We start from the raw sequence: 20,272 nt of genomic DNA, 5'->3' as shown, positions 1-20,272 counted from the left end.
TAGGTAAACTTTTCCTCAATTCATAAATGAGTGTATCTCTCAAATAAACCGGAAGTATTTTTCTTTTAAACTGACCAAAACAACCCAAAGGTAGGTGCATAGTTTAGTTACAGTGTTCTAAAACGTACCAGACACCAGCTCCACATAGTGACCAGTGTGAACAGGCTCAGCTGCTTCAGTGCATCAACCATTACGACAAGAAACCTCCAAGCTCTTAACACCTCATTTTATTGTCCCAACATTCAAAAGTACAAATAATTCAAACACAACAGTTTTATGAAAAAAAAAACAAACATTTACAGCAAGATTTTTATTTTTGTTTCCAGTTTCAGAAATGACCTAAACTAGCAAGGATAACATGAAGTCATTCATCGCAGTAATTGGATTAATAATAAGAATAAGAATACTAAGAATAATAGCAATAATAATCATAATAATCATCATTGATAATTGTTAAGTAATAACATAAGCAGGAGAGAGTAGAGAGAGCCGCGGTCATGGGGCTCTGTGAACATTTTTTCGTCTTTTTTGTCTTTAAAGATTTCGTTTATAGATTTTTCAGATAGTAAACAAACACGTCTCAGGAGGAAAAAATGAAAACTGACAAGAAGAGCCGAGTTCCTCTGTTCACCTTCCCTCCTCCACTACTGGCTGCGTTGTTCCTACTGGCAGGCTGCCACTATAAGGCGCTACAGGGGATGGTGTGAGCCATAGGGGTCGGGCATAGAGCGAGGTGACGCAGCCCCATGTTTCAAACACCCTGACATGCACACACTTTCTCTCACACACACACACACGCACAACTTTGCACAACCACACCTGCTAGCTCTGCTACATTCATTCAGGGAGACACACACACATACATTTGTATATATGTGCACTAAACAGACCCAAATGCACAGTCACACACACTCAAACACACATTATCACAAACACTTAACATGAGTATACAGAACATACGCACACCTGGATGTACTCCAGGCTTACAAACGTGAGGACAAACACACACACTGTTACATAAAGAAACATGCATACGAACATGCACACATGCCCGGCACACACGCTCACCCACACACACACTTGTGCACACAGGGTCTAGGCGGAACACAGGCACACATCGTAAGAGTTCAAAAGTCATACAGAGTAGGAAATAAGTTCGCACATCAGAACAACATTCTACTGGGGTCGTTGCATAATTCAAGCTCCCGACGGAGGCGGGGAGCATGACAGGGTCTGGTTGGTTGGTTGGTGGATGAGTGGGTGGGGTAACGGTTAATTTGTTGCCATAATGACGTTAGAAAACTATGTGATTGGATGGCACAGATGATGAATGGTTAATAATGATGAAAGAAGATGACCCGGCCTTTCAGATGACTGAGGTGTGAGGGAGGAGTGTGTACTAATGCGAGCATGCGTCTGAGTGTTTAAAATGCTCTCCACACACCTCCTTCATGTTTTCAAGTCTTAACAACAAACAACAAAAAAATCCAATTCTGTATATTTATTCTTCTGGAACCATTCCCTTACCTTTCACCTTTCAAAATATATAATATATATCATATTAGAGTATATAAAATATAGAGTCGGTACAATCCCTTTTCATACCTCCAGAGTACTTCTTAAGTATAGCAACAACTGCTGTAAAGAACAGTTAGTGTGCAATGGTTACAATTTCTCCTTTGTTAAAGATTTGTTGGTATGTCATTTGAAAACATGATGAATATTTTTAAAAATAAGTTTTTGACTCTTAGGTGATTCTGACAGATTTAGTCCAGTGCAATGAATGACCCTCAAACAACAATGGGCATTTGCTCCTTTTTCAAATGTATAACTGCCCAAGCCTCCAAGAGCTGAATGTTCTAGAAAATGTTTCACTGAAAACTGAAAACTATGCTTTCAGACCCACATTTTTGCATAAAGGTTTCATCACAAAGCGGTAGTAAGTGGAGGGAGGGTGTGGACGGAGTGGCTTTTTAGAACTACACAAACTTATCACAGGTTATATTGAACCAGAACAACTGTTTATAACATTCTATTAAGACTAAACTTTATTGAAAAAGATCTAAAGATTTCATTTTAACAAGACAAGAAAAAAGCAATAGCAAATTTAACTATTAACTAGGTTATGCATAGCGAGTAACTGTTTCTAGTAATAAGGGAAGAGCGTCCCCCAACCCTCCAGACATTTTTTTCAGTTTTCTTGACTTTTAGGTTTTTTATATTGTAATTTTGATATATTGGTACAAAGCACAAACGTACTAAAAGTTCTCTCAGTGCAGTGGACTACTGGAAGAGCCTCTCCACTAGTCGCTTTGTTCCCTTTTGCTCAGAAACGCCCCCTCCCTGTACCAGAATCACGCAAATACACAGACAATGAAACAAATAAATACATAAATACACAGATAAATTAATCAATTAATAAATACAGAATAAATACAAATAAATAGAAAAATAAATAGTTTAAAAAATAGATAAGTAAATCAACAAATGCAGTTATATTCTAAGCTTTTGTTCGGTTTCTTTTGCCGCGGCAGCTAACTTAAAGTTAATCCAAATCTTTTTTTTTTCTCCACAAGCAACATGACAACAATTGAACAGTTTCCTCACAAGTTTTTCTAAGTAACTGAACCACCACTTCATAATAAGTTGTCATATGAAAAAGACAAGCTCAAACAAAAGAACAGTGACAACTCATATAGTACAGTAGATATTGTAAAACAAATGTAGACTATATATGTATATATATATCATCTATTTGTACACAGCAAATAAAGACACAGTTGTCATAGATCCTTTTTAAGGAAACAAATATCTAGACTAACGGAACTAGCTAATCATCATTTAGTTTTGACAAACGTTTCACGCTCAGCAAGTAACCTAAAAGTCAGCAAGCCAAACAGAAAAAATACCAAATTAAAGTTTGTTCAGTGATTCTTACAAGGCCCAAGTTCCATGATCTGGTTATTCAGCAAAGGAATAGTCTCACCAGATATGTGGGCCAACAATAAACAAATATTAAACAAAGAACAGCAGCTCAAGTCAATGCCAACATCGAAGTATTTTTTTTCTTTAAACAACACATAGAACAACAAACTTGGATATTTAAGATATGTGAATAATGTAGTATAGCACCTACTGTTGATCGCTAAAAGGAAGTTCTTTTCAAATGTAAGTTCACAAACGCAGAGCGAAGAAAATGATATAGATAATGTATAGTATGCTCTCTAAATGGATAGATGTGTATATATCTATTTACTGAGATCCCATATTGACTGATGACAAAAACAGGAAAACAAGTGGACAAAGGTTCTTCTTGCTTTGGGCTCTGGACTAAAAGGATGGTTAGGCCTCGGAAAGACCCCTCTCCCTTCCCTTTTGGGTATCGCTGTTGAATAATTACGCACTAGTACATATGTGAAAAATTACCAAAATCACCTGCCTCAATTTGCATCCATTTCACAAAACCTTCCATCTACAAAATCGCCGCCATCTTGGATTTCCCAAAAAACAAACAACCTTTGATCCTATAAAGTACCACGGCAGAACGACAAGACAAGGTGGTGCCCCCTCCCTCCCGCCCCGGCCCCCCCAGTTAGCCAGTCAAAATATTTTTCTCTTTTTTCAAATCCAGATTCTTGTAAAAATTCTTCAATAATTATTATTTTAATTATCATTTATAAAAATAGATCTTCTTTCTCTTTATTTTTATCTTTTTCTAAATGCATTTTTTTCAAGCAAAGAGATCTTCTCTTTGGCAACAGTGTTATTTTTTTCTTAAATTACTGAACGTGTCATCAGGAAAGCTAACCCATCCCCTCCCTCGCCCCATCTCCCTGAACCCCTGTGAGGAAAGACATTATGTTTTGTTTGCGATACAAAACAAAAACAATGTTAGAAATTCTTTTTTTTTCTACATCAGAGTAAGTGGGATCGCGGAATCCCATCAATAATGGATAAGGGGAAGATTTTAATACATACTAAAAATGAATGAATGGTTCACCAATTTAAAAAAGAGCCCCCTCCCTACATCGACAGGGAGGTATATATATATTTATATATATATTTAATACTAACGACAGTGGATCCGGATTTACAAAAGAAAAACAAATCCTGAATCAAGACAGAGAAAAAGTTTCAATCTAAAAAGGACATTCTCTTCTCTGAAATAAGGGGATACAGGGATTTGCTACTGTTTACACAGAAGAGAAAAATCATTTGAACAACCACAACAAACAGAAAGAATATACAACTAAGAGAAGCCTGCATTATCACAGGAGCTTCCAAAAAACTCATGAACATTTTCATCATTTCATTTTTGTAATACTTAGGCAACATTGGCTTATAGGTCCAAAGTTATAATATAAGCCATTTCTAGTTCAATTTGTTTGGTGGTTTGTCGGTTGCTTTGTGTTCCAGTTGGAGTTTGAGTTTGCTGCGTTGGATGGCTGTAGTAGGGTGGTAGTGGTAGTGACTTGAGGAGGGTTGAGGGATGGGTGGAGGTGGAGGGGGGGTGGGGGGTCGGGGCAATTTTGGAGCAGACAAAGTCGCGGGGCAACTGCATCTACCTGCTAGAGTTCAGGACTTGTGTGTCTTGTTAGTCTTGAAGGAGACTTGCAAGACGCGGTCGCCCAACCTGTAGCCGTTGAGACTGGCGATGGCCATGGCCGCCTCGTCATAATTCGTCATAGTGACGAAGCCGAAGCCTTTGCACTTGTTGGTGTTGAAGTCGCGGATCACCTTGACATTGTTGACCGCACCGAAAGGCCCAAACAGCTGCCAGAGCACGCTCTCGTCTGAATCTGGAGAAAGGTTGTACACGAAGATGCACCAACCGGTGCCCGTGTGACCGGGTATGTTCATGCCCACCAGGCTGGTCATGCTGTCGATTGTGATGGGGGAGAACCTGAGTAGGGAGACAGAGAGGGGGAGACAGAAGGAGAACAGACAGACAGGGAGAGAGACAAGAGCAAGTTTTGATTGAATAGGTCAAGACACCAACATAACTTCATGTCTGCTTCTAGTGTACATGAAATGGCCTTAAACCAGTGAAAACGTAACTCCACCTTGGATCTGGAGAGCAAAATGCATCCACAGAATGCTTCTCATCTATATCTTGTTAAGTCTTACTTGCTAACATTCTCCTGTCTGCAGTCATTAAGTAACTAGCATAAAAATATTATCAGTAAAATGATTACTGATCAAACTACAGAAACTCCCCAAGTCAGGTGTACAACTCTGATAAAAGGTTGTACATGTATGAATGTTTAGTGTGTGTGTATGTTTATGTCTTAACGCACTGGTTTCTTTGTGTGTTTGCACAGCTACAACTACAGCTCCCCTTTGCTCCTCAGTTCTGAAAGGCCTCCAATCAGGAGTGACGACAGTGCAGCATGCTGGGCTATATTTCAGCTGAAGGAGACGCAGGCGAAGGTTCTCTTTTTGTGTCCTTGAGTGGCTCCTTTAGGAGCTAAATTGCAGGAAGTTGTTGAATTAAACCGTTGCTAGAAATCCATCAAAGATCATGCACTAGCCTGCTAAATCTGCTCTCATTCGCCTCATAATCTTTCCCTTTTTCTAGTGATGCAAGAGATTTGAATCCTCAGTTGACTTCACTTAATTGCCTTTCCGCTCAAAGGAAAGAAAAAGGGAAAAAAAAAATATCCACACTTTTAAATAAAAGGTAAATGAGATAAAAAGGTTCATTTTTTATGCCACCTCTCACCAAGAAACGACTATAGGCATTATTGGGCGTGCTTTAATTGAGATTTCCGCTTTGCTGCAGCTGTCTTAGAGAAGGCTTCCTTCTTAAGGGGAAGGGAGGGAGGGAGGGAAGAGGGAGCAAACTAAATGGAAAATGGAAGCACTTTACAGCCCAGTGGCATTAAGGTACAAAGTGTATTCCTCCCACTCCCCCTGCAGTCTGCAGAGTGTTCTATTCTGCTCTATTCCTGAGCTCGTGGCACTGATCGATAGCCCTGCTTGCTGCTCAGGGCCCCCACCCGTCTCTCTCCAGCGACTATATATGCCCGGCAATCACAACGACCTTCCTGCCTGACTTTGGCCATGTACAGTTTACATCTGGCCACTGTGGATACTTTTTAAATGATCTAACATGTTCAGCTCCTCTGTAACAAGGGCTATCTGCAACAACAAGGTTTCTTTCCATAAAGATCTTCAGTAGTGTGAAGCTTACAGTCACAGTATTGGTGGATGGCTATCAGTAATTTAGAAAAGTATACATTCATATAACAAAAATCAATATCGTTTTCCTTTTTACATATCATGACAACATGGTACCATAATAACAGCTTCTTAGCTGCTTATATTTCTGATCTAAAAATCAACAGAAGATTTTGACTATTTTCTCTTTGAGTATGCAGCATGTAAAACAGCTGTCCTCGTGTTAAGATTTCTTCTGACATATGTGGCGCATTGGAAGTGTTTTGTATCCAAACATGGCTACTACAAGGATGTGGAGATAATATGGCTATATATTCGTGTGTGAGCACATGTGTAAATGTTCATGTGAGTGTACCCATCAGAGCAGGACCAAATACTTCCCAATGTTACAGACAAGACCAGGGGTTGCATAGCAACAGTGTAGCTGACCAGATATCTATTCTGTCCTTTGTAAAGGCAACCATCTCCAGCCAGCCCTTAACACCTTTCTTCTCTTCCTTTTGAATGCTAACCTCGCTGAGAAGCACTTCTAGCTTGATGACAAGCTATGCAGCCATCATGGCTGAGTCAGATTCACCATTTCCACTTTTGTAGAATGACGTAAAGACTTGGAATGAGGGCACAGGGTTACAGACACTAAGAGTTAAACCTGTAACTACAGTCTGAAATCCTGCAATTCAACAAAATTAAAACTGTATATAGAAAGTTTCTGAGAACGTTATTCCCAAATGAAAGCTTGCTCTCTGTTTGAGTTGCTAAGCTGCCCTCAGATGGCGTCCTCTGTGCTCACAACATGCAAGATGCCACCGTCAGCACATAAAACATCTATCACTACAGTGGCTGCTGCTCTTGCTTATGCAACACCTGTAGTAGCGAGAAAGCAAAAATGAAACATGGAGGCGAAAGGAAGGAGTTCGAGCAGAGCAGTGCCGAGCAAAGCTGGAGCTGTCTGCGGTGAAACAGCATTCCCTGTTTCCAGCAGGGATCCAGGTTCATCCAGCCTTATCCATGTCCTTATTGAATACTACAGCTTCTGCTAGCGTAAATTAAGGCACTATTGACTTTTTTAGATCCCCAATGCACTGATGTGAATCTATCAAATAGAGGATAGTGTTCCCTAGCTAATAGTGGATGCAAGAAGGTTTTGTTCTTGTGGTGGAGGAAGTACCTTTAAATTCAAAGTGACAACTACTACTCCCAAACTAAAGCTGTCGAGTGACAGTGACAGGCAGGAGAACCTGAATCCAGTAGAAAAATAAACACACCTAAAAATTAGGAGTTGTACACCAAGGAAAAAAATCCATTCAGTACACAGAAAACAACCCAAAACAATCCAAACGACACCAGCACTTGTCATAATCAAACCAAAGTAAATTCATCACCAATGAAAACAAAGACTGTTTTCTTTTTTCTTTTTTTTTCAAACACTTAAAGTAGTTGGTAGAGAATATCAAACCAACTGAAGATTACGTGAAAGAAAAATTAAAAAAACAAAGATGCAGTTGACCTTGAACAAACTATCAAACGTAAAGTGACTGGAAAAATACAAGGAAACAAAAACTAAGAAAATACAAGGAAAAAAAAAGGATATTGAAAAATCATTGAGTCAACATGGACATCTGGCATTGGGTGAAGTTTTTAATTACCTCTTTACGCCATAGGCCATATTAAGCAAATTGTCCAGCCTGTAAAGAGAAGGAGGGTTCTGGGGTTAATGGTGGGCAGATGGTCGACTCACTCAATGGAACTAATGTTAAGTCCCTGTAGGAACTGCATGGTTCTCCTCACTCAAAAACAAACAAACCCATCTATAGTTGGTCCATTACACTGAGGAGCCCCACCACAAAATGCTATCATCAGTTAATGAAGTTACTGTACCATTGGTATGGTCGGCACTTGTTCGGTCAGCCACCGCTGCGCTGCTTTAAAGGCTTTGGCATAATTCTGCACTAGCTAACACCAGAGCAGAGTGTTACAGGCACATTGCTTTTACAACAGGTGTGACTGTAATCCTTATACAGGTCCACAGCAGTGGAAAGGTCTCAGTTCAGTATTACAGTCACATACAGTGCAGCGATAGTGGCAGGGTGGGAGCACAGCATAGCATAAGACTGCTATACTAGCATGCTTTGCTAGCCATAGTGTAGCACTATGGCATATCTCCAACTTATTTATGTGCAGGGAATTGCATGGGGTTATTCATACAATTCATGCCGCCACATTGATGGTTCATAAGAAGATGGAGGTCAACAAAATTTCTCATCACGTTTTGTCAATGATTTATGTTAACTCAGTCGAGAAAACACTTCTGAGATGACTGGAAATTATCCAGAGTTCTGTCAGTGTAATGGTTTGGCGTTTGAATGATGGTGAGCGAGAGAAGTGATGATGATGATGATAAGTATGTTTTCCATGAGGTGGTCCAACAAAAGCACAAGTAAGCATAAAACTATCTATGAAAAAGTGAGAAAAAGGTCAGGTGGAATGGCTGAGAGGTAGTCAGGAGGTTTAAAAGGTTATGTTGAGATTATAGGCCAATTCAAGCGCTTCAACTTCATCTATTTATTGAAGTGAATGAGGGTAATCCAGCTTTTGTGCAAGTGTGTGTGTGTGAGCCTGTTTGTGGGAATTTAGAAACCTGTGGGCTGTATGAAATGTTGGCCCTCTTGGATGGATGCAGTCTGCTCTGTGACTCAATGACCTTCATTCGTCACTTGGGTCTGGCCTGTCTCATGTCTTATTAACTCCTCTGGCCTAATGGACAGAGGCCACGGCTTATTGAGCAACAGCTGGCTGGTGACGCCTCGTTCCTCTTGAAAACACCACAAACTCTCTGACTTTGACTTGACCATCAGGGTAGTTTCTCATTGTCTTTTCGATAAACAAGCATCTGCTTTCTTGAAACAACTTTTACGCAGTATTTACAAAAGCCTTACAGTGACTCTAGAAATCTTTAGAAATGTTGAATTGGGTTTGACAGTAATGCCAATCACAACTGTATCATCAACTCATTGCAGCTTTAAATTCTAACAATGAACAACCCATATAACAAAAATGACAGTATCACTATCTGCTGTTTCACATTACAGGTACAATGTGTGTTAGTGAAAAGAGATCAGCAGTCTTTTCATTTAGGTGCAATTTAACAACAGGATGCATGGTTATTTTACTTTAATACCTTATAAATTAGAAATCCTGAAGATCACTGAATACAGGAATGTGACTAAGAACTTTAATCACCTCCATAATTTCAAATTGACTTCTCACTAATTATTCTCATTGATTTTCATAAATGTGAATATTACAGAATGTTTTTTTAAAGTTTTTTATTTTTTATGTTATCTATAAAATGTTAAAAGTTGTGTTAAAAATTGTGTCCTGTTACCAAATTTTATGAAAGAATATTCACAAAATGTTTTTTCACTTGACACTTATGTTTTTGAGTCAACTGCAGCCTCGCTTATTGTCTCTGTTCAAAGTGTCCTTTTTTTTTCTCTTTTTGACATTACTGCATACTAATAAAGAAACCTTAAAACAAAGAAAATAGTGGCGAAAAGGATACACAGAATCATTAAAGCTGTAATTAGCCCATTACGTGGGAGGGGAACAAGCAGGCTGCTTTGTGGGTAAATGAGTCAATTGGAGAGGATGCTCAGAGGAGAGGCGCTCCAGGCCTGGGAGCACGAAAGACATCTGCTGGCTGCTGGGCCGTTGGGTCCCAACAAACCAACCTGCTGCTGACTTCCCCTCTCTGTCTCTCTTCCTCTCTTACACATGTATGAATGCACTCTGATGCACGCTATCCACGCAAACACTCCAGCTTTTCACACCGCCTCTCCAAGCTCCATCTAAACAATAGGGCTTTTGTGTTTCTCTCAATGCATGTTAATGGAGGAAGGGGCGTTTTTGTCTTTTCTTTTTTGAAACCAAAATCTTTTCAATTAAAATTGTCTCCTGCCCTGGATATAATAGGGCTAATTTGCTAATTAGAACCATTAGTTAACGACAGAGGATCGAAAGCGAGCCAGGATCTAGGGCTTGGTGTATTGTGCTGCAGTCGATTATGTTTGCTGTCTCAGGGAGAGACCATATGAGCTCATTAAATGTTCACATGTTGCATGTGATTTAATAACGCAGGATAGACTTTGTCATGTCTGTAGCATGACTGTACTATATCCTGGCCAGACCTTTTTTAAATTGGGCATGTAAATAGCAGCACATTATTACACGCATTAATCAAGCAGGAAAATCAAGTTTATCATTTTCAATACATTGTATTTTAAGTAATCTTATTGTTATCTTAGTTTCAGGCATACATGCTTTATCAACTTAAATTTATCCAAATAAGCTATCTGAACTTTAGATTTTGTTTTGTGTACAACAGACAATGGTCAGGTTTACCTGCTCTTTTAAACAGAAATTGTCCTTCCCACTGTTATCCCGGCTGAATTTGGAGGGAAAAAGGAAACTGTGGACATTTTAAACTTTGAAAGTGGTGAGGTTTTGGTCGAGGGCTTGGGAGCAGAGAGCTGGAGCACAGGGACACAGCGAGGAAGAGTCCTGTGGTTGTGAGTTGTGATGAGAAGCGACAGCTCTCCTGCAGAGCCTGTAAATTGGCTTGGCGTATCACAGACACACAGCCACGCTACATCGCTCAGGTGTCACACCAGGGAAGCCGCTCCACAAGAAAAATACCTTCCAAGCTCTGACTTTGATGGAGAGTAAACAGCACGACCGGCTTAGTGTTATTGAAAAAGAGAGGAAATTGTATAAGCACATATTCTGGCTACAATTCTGAAATGGTTTCGTTGGATTGGTTGATTGTGATATCATTTCATCACCTGTTTTTTTGTCTTTCTTTTTGTAGAAGAGGTAAAATATAATTTTGAAACATTTAGATAAATAAAACAACTACAAAAAACAATACATGTGTTATTAGTGAGTGACAGGATATGCCAGGGACAGGATGCCATATATACAGTAAACTGACTATTTACTGTATATGATGTTAAATGACAGCTTATTGTGTAGACCTGGGCAAAAAAACTAAACCCCCAAATGACATAGGCTTAAACTAGTTCATCTGTACTTGATTTATTTAAAGTGAAGTTAATTTAAAACAAATTCTCAAATTAATAAGGGCATCTTTATGTGTGATTTGCCCTTTGTTCAATGGACTTAAGACGCTAGTCAGTCTTTATACCTCAGGAACCAGTGCGTTATTAAACGCAGAGTGTCATCCAACAAATTTTACTCATATTGGACTTGTATTCAAAGTAAGCCAAACTGCAAAGAATGTGCTAAATTATCATATTTCATTTCAGCAACATGACAGGAACAAGCAATAGTTTGGGTTTATAGCTTTTAATCCCTTCATTCATTCATTCATCGCTCATCCTCTTTTAATCTCTTTTGTTTGATAAACATTTACAATATCTTAACCCACATTTTTGCCCAGGTCTCACAGGAAATATTCTGGGATGTGTTGGCTTAATGGCAGCATGATGAAATGAGGGGAAATACATATTTGTGAACGACAGAACCCCACAGTCTCTTCTGAACAGTTCCTCTCTGATCTGGTTGGACCCACACAGAGCACTCAGGGCCCTGCTTTATTGACACCTGCACCAGGTGCACTGCTAACATCTGTTTGTTGAAAAGGAGGACGTGTTTGCTCAAATCAATGTTCACAGGAAGAAAGTTGCATCATTGTTTGTACACAGATATGGCTGTGACTCATGCTCTCGTTGTGTAGGTGTTGTATCCCCTGTTCGAACACCATAAATTGCATTTGGTGCGTTTTTTTCCAAATCAGGCCTGTTGTTGGGAACAAATGTTTCCTTTCCTGGATGTTTTTACCATGAATAGTTACTGTTGAGTTGAAGACATATCACATCAAACCTTTTCATGCCAACATATCAAATAGCACTGTCAGTCTCACCAAACACACAGGAAGTGCCAAACTTTCAGTACTTTCAAATGTCATTAGCATGGGTAGAGACAATGGAGCGATATACTTGTTCAACCTATTGATTGATTATTATGTATGTACAGATTCTTTCCTTGCTATTGAATATAAATAACTTGCTTTTCATTTTTGTAACTTTAAAACCTTAAGTTGTAGATTTCCAATCTTTAGAGTAGATGGCCCTGTGACCCCATTCTTATTCTAATTCTGCCTAAATCTGGGTCATTGGAGTTTCAATTGGTTACATCATGTTGTCTCCAGAATGGAGCCGAGGACTGGCTCCAGAAAGTAATTGTACTGGTTTCTGTTCTGACCATTAGGTTTAAATATTGCATCATGCAGTATTTTGACACTTTGTTTATGGCTCCAAAAACTATAGTGCTCATGAACTTCTGCTACTGTTACTATGAAGAAGTAACACTTAAAGCCTATGATTAGAATGAGCCAATACAAGATACTTTGCTTGTGCTGTAATGAACAAGTCAACCACACGTCAGTGGTTCAAACTACTCATAATTCAACCAAAAATCGTATAAATTCAGTTCAGCCGAATTTCAAAAGAGTAAAGCTAAGCAATTGCCTGCAGGTGAATGAGACAGAACATTAAAGTCTCTACTGATTGTAACATTTTCTGATGGAGGTTAATAGAGGGATCATCTGTTTATCAACATGGCGGATGTGCACGCAATTTGACTGCAGAAGCACTGCTGAGCAAAACGGTATGATGGTCAAATGACATGAAGGGAGTTAAACACCTAAAAATGCATTTTTTTAACTTAATATATCATCACTCTGATAGATGGTAAACGGCTCCCAGCTTTGTGAAAAATCAGACAGAAATTCAGTGGACAGAAGTTTTAGTGGAGAAAACCAAAGCGTACCCCAGAGAGGAGTTTAAACACACAACTGTCACTCGATGCTCATGACTGTATTATCCGTTAACACTTACCAGACTGTGAAATACCAGGATGTTAACATATGTCAGTTTATCAGAAACCTTCCCAAACCAAAAAGAGCACACAGCCCACTTAGCACAACATCTGGATCATAATACAGGATCCAGAAAACAGTCTAGACAGAGAACTACACCAAATATAGCAGAATATTAATGGTTGTGGATTTCAGGATTACCAAGACTGGTTTGTAGTTTTATAATTTTACTTTGATCATAAACTGTTTCTCTTGATCATACTTTATGTTTACTCATTATTTACTTTCCATAAAGAGTCCATTCTGTCAAAGAACGCTAACTCGCCTTAACTAATGGACCTTAACGCTGCTTCTGCAGTCAAAATGCGTGCACATGTTTATGATGATGAGGGTTGTAAAGGGGTCTGTATGTATTTATGACTCAGGTTAGGTCAACATTGATGTACAAATTTACTTCACTTCATTTATGACTCTTAGTGGGGTCTTCAAATAAATACCAGTGAGTTCCCGAGGCTGGGAATCTATGCGTCAACAATGCACCTTTAGAGTTACATAAGTGATTTAATGTCCATGCTTCAACAACAAAACCTGAACCCTTTAGTTCACTGTTATGTCTTTACACCACTTGATCCACAGTAACCATCTCCATGCCTCACCCCATCACTCACCTGAACCTCTGAGCCTGGTGGTGAAGGGGACCCGGGTATCGGCGGTTGGGAGACTGGTAGAGTTGTGAAAGGAGGGCTTGGCTGGTCTTCTGGCTGGGGTTGTTGGCGAACTTGACGGTGATGGGCTCTGCGGCACCTGATGGCTTCTGTCCATTCAGGCCCTTGATGGCCTCCTCCGCCTCTATCCTCTTATCAAAGCGGATGAAGCCCACACCTCGGGAGCCACCTGCGGGGCCAGCAGATCACAAACAAACACAGGCCTCTTTTACTTCACAGGGTTTGGACACAACAGAAGCAGTCATTGCATTTGTAGTGTGTTATCTGTTTTTGGATGAGTTTTGAAATTTCAAGACTTTTGTTTGCTCATTGGCATCAGCCTTTAATTTTGTCTGTAGAGTCAATTGCCATATGCAACACATAGTCTTGGGGAGTATGCATAATCTGTTGCCTTAACCCCCTAAATATCAGCTAGTTTCAGGTATATTAATATCTGTAAATAATGACCACAGTGGGACATTCTCAGTGTCAAGTTAGTGAGGAATAACCAAATGTCACTTCCAGTTTTTCCTTTGATGTTATATTATTGTTTTTTTTATCATACTATAATCAAAAGCATATTCTGTATTAGCCAACGCTTTAAATCTATGTGTTTGAATCTGTGTTGTAGAGTAAAACATGGTATATAAACATCCCTATAATGTAATGAAGGGACTAAATGTTGAAATATACAAAAGTTCCTGGTGTGATAAAGAGGCAAAAACTTAAAGAGGCTGTGAGGACTTTAAGGTAGAATAGGTGTTAGTAATAAAGACTCTTTTTCCCATGGAGCACTTGCTCCACACTGTCATGGGGACATAACTCTGGCCAAGGCCTTTGTTAAAACTACTGTTGGAAATGTGACAACAAGCAAAATTTGTACAATCAGTTTGCAGTGTAGTTTAGTAGCCAGCCAGGCTATATTTAGCATCACTCACAGCCTGGTGCTCTGAGACGTGTCTGTAAATTCTAACATTGTTGTAAATAGCGAATCCTCTGGATGATCCTACCAGTGCTTATTTACCAAGCAGAGCTAGCTTAACCTCACTCTTCATTTTATTGATTTAGCCTTTAGCACGTGTTGTAGCCTTTAGCCTGGGCTCTATTGTTCTTCCATTCAGCTATCTTCTGCTTTTCTATCTTTTTTCTTTTTACCAGTCCATCGCCTGTGTCCAACAAAATCAATCCAAGAGCTCGTTTTCTGCAGAGAAAAACACAGATTGCTTTTTTTCACCACTAAACTTTGTCGTTAAGCGTGGTGTTGTTAAAGGGACTTAGACGTGCTGTAAATCAACCTGGTCCTGTCCCACCTTATCAGAGAGTTGAGAAATAGCATTTAGAAATAACCTTTTTTGGCGCTAATAATCTCATTTTAAGCTTTAGATTTCAGTCAAGCATATATCTAGTGGTGAGAATTTCAAGATCACTTAGAATATCCTCATTGTCCGTTCAATGCAAAAAAAAAATGAAGCTACAACTTGTAGCTTGATAACATTGACTCAGCGAAGAAATTAATATTGTTTTCTTTCTTTTCAAGATATTTTCTCACACTTGAGAGCTGTTTTCATGGATTTAATTATTCTTATCTTGGAGTATGAAAATGTATATGTTCAGTTTTCTTGCTGTGACTGAAGATATGGAGGTGCATTGTGTTGATGGCCCTCTGTCTGTTGAAAGCCTCTCAGTCCTTCCTGCATGCTAGCTCCCGTCACAGTCAGCCATACACACACTCTTCTTGCATTGTTCTCGGTGACATTTGAGTGGTTTCCTTGGAGACATTTTTTGACTGCCACCTGAGAGAAACATTTAGAGCTGTGCTTCCTGGGAGGTCCTTTATTGGTGTCTGTGAATGCTCTGTGCATGTTACTGACTGTTTTATATGTGTGTGTGTGTGTGTGTATGTGCGCGTGCACACTGGTATCTATTAATGGATGCTGTGCCTTATTTTAATGAGGCTGCCTAGATGGCCCAGAGGATGCTCGCTCAGTGACAGCAGCACTCTGCCGAAGAGACTATTTACATAATACTGTGTGTGCACACAAGCATGTCTGTGTGACTGAGACTGAATAAAAGAGAGGTAGTGAGAAAAGAGGGGAATTTGTGTTTGAGCATTATTGTGTGCTCGCTCTTTCTCACACATGAAAACTCTCCTTATTGTTATTCCACATTTTTGTACATGCCATCCCTCTCCTCATTTCTATTTTATACTTCCTGTTGGCCTGTCTTGTGGTGCATTCTCTTCTGAATTCTTATTCTGACAAACACCTTGACCAGCTCACTTCCCTTTTTTATTCTCTTTTTCTCTAAGGCACACAAACAACACAAGGTTATTTATTGTGCAGCCAGGCTACAAAACAAAAAAAAGTTTCTCTTTATTTGCCAATTATTCAAACATGTCTCTAATATCACTGTAAGTCCAGTGTATTTGTCAAATTTAGGGGAGTTCAAGTACGTTTTTTTGTCCATCTAGAAAGACTGGATTTGATAATCATGAAACAGACAGACGTTAGAAATACAATTCCCAGTGCAAACACTGTATTTTTCCCTTTCTTTTTTTCTGCTTACTTAGAGAGACTTAGTTGCTCATTTGCACTCTCTGCAATTCCTCGCTTCTTTCAAATACTGAGAGTCTTTTCTTAGCTGTCAACATTGCAAAAAGGACCTAATTTACTCTAAACTGTGCTGATCCATGTTTCTCCTACAGCAGTAAACAACTTTTGGGTGCAGCAGGGACATAAAGCCCATGTGACCACTGTTCAAATCAATCTGCTGCTTTCTATAAAATATTCCAGTAAGAGCTGATGTTTGTGTTGGCAATTTTTTTTTTTTTTTAAAGGTTTGGATTCTGCATCTCAACCACAAAAAGGACTATGTACCTTCATGGTCGTAACTGACCACACACACTGTGAACCATGCTATTTCTCTTCTGACTGTTGTGTGATCTCAATTACTCTTTTTCAGTCTAAATGATTTTCTCTCTCTCTCGTTTTTTAACTTTGCTCCCTCTCCTCGAACAGACTTTCAAAATTTTGCTTTCCTCACTTCCTCTTGTGCCAACTCTGTACCTGTACGTTTTAATTAGCTTGTCAGAAGCAGAGAAATAACAATCCTTGTGGGATATACACGGTGCAAACAACAGCCACTGCTATCCTTTTTTTTATTCATCATAGTTGTCATGCATGTGCTGCATCTGAGGTAAACCACCGGTCATTTCTGTCTTTCAGGGAACGGGGTATTTGGAGATGTAGCTGATAAGGGGGATTGCTCACAGACATTTGTGTTTTTCTTTTTTTGATTTGTAAATGAATCAAGCATAAGATCTCAACCAACACCACTCTTCCCTTTGTTCGTTGTAATTTCTGCTTGATTTCATGACAGTTACTGCCATAAGGCACTTTGCAACCCCAAGAGCCTTGCTCAAGGGCACCTCAGCAGTAGTTAAAGAGGGGGAGAGAGCATTGCTCATTCACTTCCTCCACTGAGACAAAAGGGGGAAGAGGGGACTGTGTTTGTCCTTTAATCCTCACACTTGTTTGGCCTTGAGCTGTTCCTAAGCTGGTTCTGGCTGGAGGGCCCCTGGACAAATGCTTGGCATACAGATGAAAGCACGACACACACACACACATGCATATACATATATATATACCCACACACACATGATCTTAAGTGATGCCTTGAAGAGGTTCTACTCAGAATGAAGAATGAAAAGACAAACAGAGAAGTGTGTGGTCATATATAATCATGTTCTTGGTGACTGAAGCACAGTTTGTTTATAGACCTTCGTGCGCGCGTGTGTGTGTGTGTGCGCGCGCGTGCGTGCGTGTGTGTGTGTGTGTGTGTGTGTGTGTCTATTTTGAATCCTTTTAAGTGAGCACCAGACACTCTTGTCCTTGAGTTTGTTCAGCAGCTCTAAAAGGGGGTGAGAGGGGTGAAGTGGTTGTTGACCCCAAATTCATAATACTTCTTGAAACCTGGGTATGTATGTGTGTATGTATGTGTGTGTTTGTGTGTGTCTGTCTCAATGTGATAATCACAGTGTATAACAAGCAGACAGGAGCAATCTGTACATGTACATAAACGATCTGATGCAGTATAAATGTCATGTATTTTCTTATGGACCTTTTTGCACTTTCTATACACTTTCTTACGTTTGTTTTCTTGATTGCTGCTGTGACTCCTGAATTTCCCCTCGGGGATAAATAAAGTATTTTCTATTCTTTTCTATTCTATTCTATAAATGGCTTAAGGGCAAAGCAAGCTTTTCTGATCGGTCTTTGATTTTAATAACTAATAGCTGTCATGACTTACTTTCCTACCCGCCTAAGCCGCCTTGAACCTGCACTAAAAAGCACATTAAAATAGTTCAATAACTTCTTAAAACAGTAGGTTTTAGAGAACATTTCTTAAATCAACATATACCTCTACTGCACTATTTGGTACTATTTTTTGGTTTCAGAATTGTCATTTTTATGATGTTAAAATAAAATATTTAGTCATCTTATCTGGTGATTTTGGACTGGTTTGGGGGTCTTTGGCACAGTCATGGAGATACACAGATGTATAAGCTGCACATCAATAATGCCTTTTGGACTCAGTAATTAAAGTGCCAGGATTTCATCATGCATCTCTCACTTGTGATGAACAAATCTGATCTGTTTTCATGGGCAAAAGTGAAAAAAATGTCAGCAGTGTAGAATAATTACGTCTCAGAGAAAGATCAGCACATGCCGTCCGTCTGATGTCATCACAAGAGGAGGGATTACCAATAAATTAAATACAGCAAATTAGGGCTGCACGATATGGCCAAAATCCAATATCTCCATAGTTGTAGGCTGTATCTCAATACACGATGTACATCTCGATATTCTGATTTCTCCTCTAAATCACTATATTCATGTTCAATCCAACCCTTTGATGCATAAAATGACATCAGTATAATGATTAAAGCAGACCCTTTAGTTGGATTTTTAAAATTTGAATGCAAAAAAGGGGAAATAGCAAACCTCTTATTTTAAACCAAACTTTATGTAGTTACATATTTTTTCCAGTAAAATAATTCATTCAGATTGATTCAACTGGCTTATTGTATTATATTATATCATATTATATTATATTATGCTTTCAAAGTATGAACTAAAGTTGGAGATAATATTATTTTTATTTCCATAAATCAGCTAGCTGGATACTGTTGGTCATGCTGAAAGAACTCTAGTCATTTCTGCCTGTTAGCCTAGAGTCTGGCTGAATTGTGTTGCATTTGGGTTTGTCTTCTGATAATAACCCAGCTAGCAGTATTTTGGGATTTATCTGTCAAATAGCACCAAACTCATGTGCCGTCATGTTTCGAGCTGTGCACAGCTGAGGCGGGGTCAGAGTGCGCAGAGAAGCGAAAGTGAAACTCAAAAACATGTTGCGTTTGTTTCTCGTTGTGGAGAGTTGGGAGATAAGCAGGGATCATACAGGCTGCAAAGCAAAACCCAAATAAGCGAGTCTACACTAGAAAACAAGCCCTGGGAACCTGCAACCTAAGACTGATGAGACGTACAAGCAACTTTCTTCTCTCCTCTCCTAATACCAAAACACGCATGCGCAGGAGATTTTTTCTGGGTGGGCGGGGTAGCGTGGTCCTCGCTGTGAGAGGAGCACTGACTGAGCAGCAGAGAGTGAAACGAGCGAATCACCGAAGAGATTTAAGTTCTGAGGACTGAAAACATTTATTGCGATATTATCATTTTATACATCTCATGTGCAAAAACCTGTGATACATCGAGTGTACTTGATATATTCCCCAGCCCTACATCAAATCTCATTGCTTATTTGAAAAGCAGAATGGCCACAAACAGCCAAAAAATTGAAATGCATTAGAATTGCTTAAAGTATTATTTCATTCATCTTTATCAGCCTTGACTTTCACAGTTGGTATATCTCAACAAACAGGAATGAGCTATTTCAGGCTCGGCCTCATGGGCAACACTTGTCAAGAAGAAAGATAAATTGTTGGCGATGCTTTTCTTATAGACTTTTTTCACATTAAAACAAAAACAGAATATTACCACTTTTATCCTTAATTATTGCCCAGGTATATATCTCTGTGACAAACCGCTGCAATAAACAAACAAAATTAAAGTGATAAAGCCACAACATGAGTATTACTGGTATTACTGCAAATTTTTCTCCACTTTTACATGAAAACATAAACAAACTTGGAACTTATGAAGCAAGCCGCAGTTTTAGCAAGTCCAACCTAATGACTGTCCTTTCAACTAGCCCCAGAAGCCTCAGCTACTTATCAACAGCCAGCCAGCCATACAGGCAACATTAGAGCACAATGCACTTACTAAGGTACAGCAATTTGTCTCTCTCTCACCCTCTCCTTCTCTTCTTCTCACTCTCTTTTCCTGCCCTCCCTCTCCTCCACAGTAATCAACAGAGGCTTATGTAACTCTCTCTACCTGTGCTTATCTCTCTCTAACACACACCGACAGGCACA

General features: G+C 39.3%; 1 protein-coding gene across 5 annotated transcripts in view; it reads right to left on the bottom strand.

The window, feature by feature from the left end:
* Positions 1 to 217: 217 nt before the first annotated feature.
* The window catches only part of elavl4 (ELAV like neuron-specific RNA binding protein 4), an 86,745-nt gene continuing 66,690 nt past the window's right edge, over positions 218 to 20,272 (bottom strand). For all 5 annotated transcript variants that reach the window (XM_074667673.1, XM_074667677.1, XM_074667674.1 and 2 more), the window contains 3 exons: positions 13,747 to 13,982; positions 7,827 to 7,865; positions 218 to 4,903 (listed from right to left, as the gene is read on the bottom strand). In XM_074667673.1, the coding sequence (XP_074523774.1) occupies positions 4,576 to 4,903; positions 7,827 to 7,865; positions 13,747 to 13,982 (603 nt within the window). In that variant the 3' untranslated portion in view covers positions 218 to 4,575. The remainder of the gene's footprint in view (positions 4,904 to 7,826; positions 7,866 to 13,746; positions 13,983 to 20,272) is intronic.

The sequence above is a fragment of the Halichoeres trimaculatus genome, unplaced genomic scaffold (assembly GCF_033239565.1).
Source record: "Halichoeres trimaculatus isolate MK-OKI-2021-1 unplaced genomic scaffold, fHalTri1.1 fHalTri1_scaffold_4, whole genome shotgun sequence".
In the NCBI taxonomy this organism is placed as follows: Eukaryota; Metazoa; Chordata; class Actinopteri; order Labriformes; family Labridae; genus Halichoeres; species Halichoeres trimaculatus.
The sequence above is the reverse complement of the archived record's forward strand: the minus strand, read 5'-3'. Positions and strand labels throughout refer to the sequence as shown.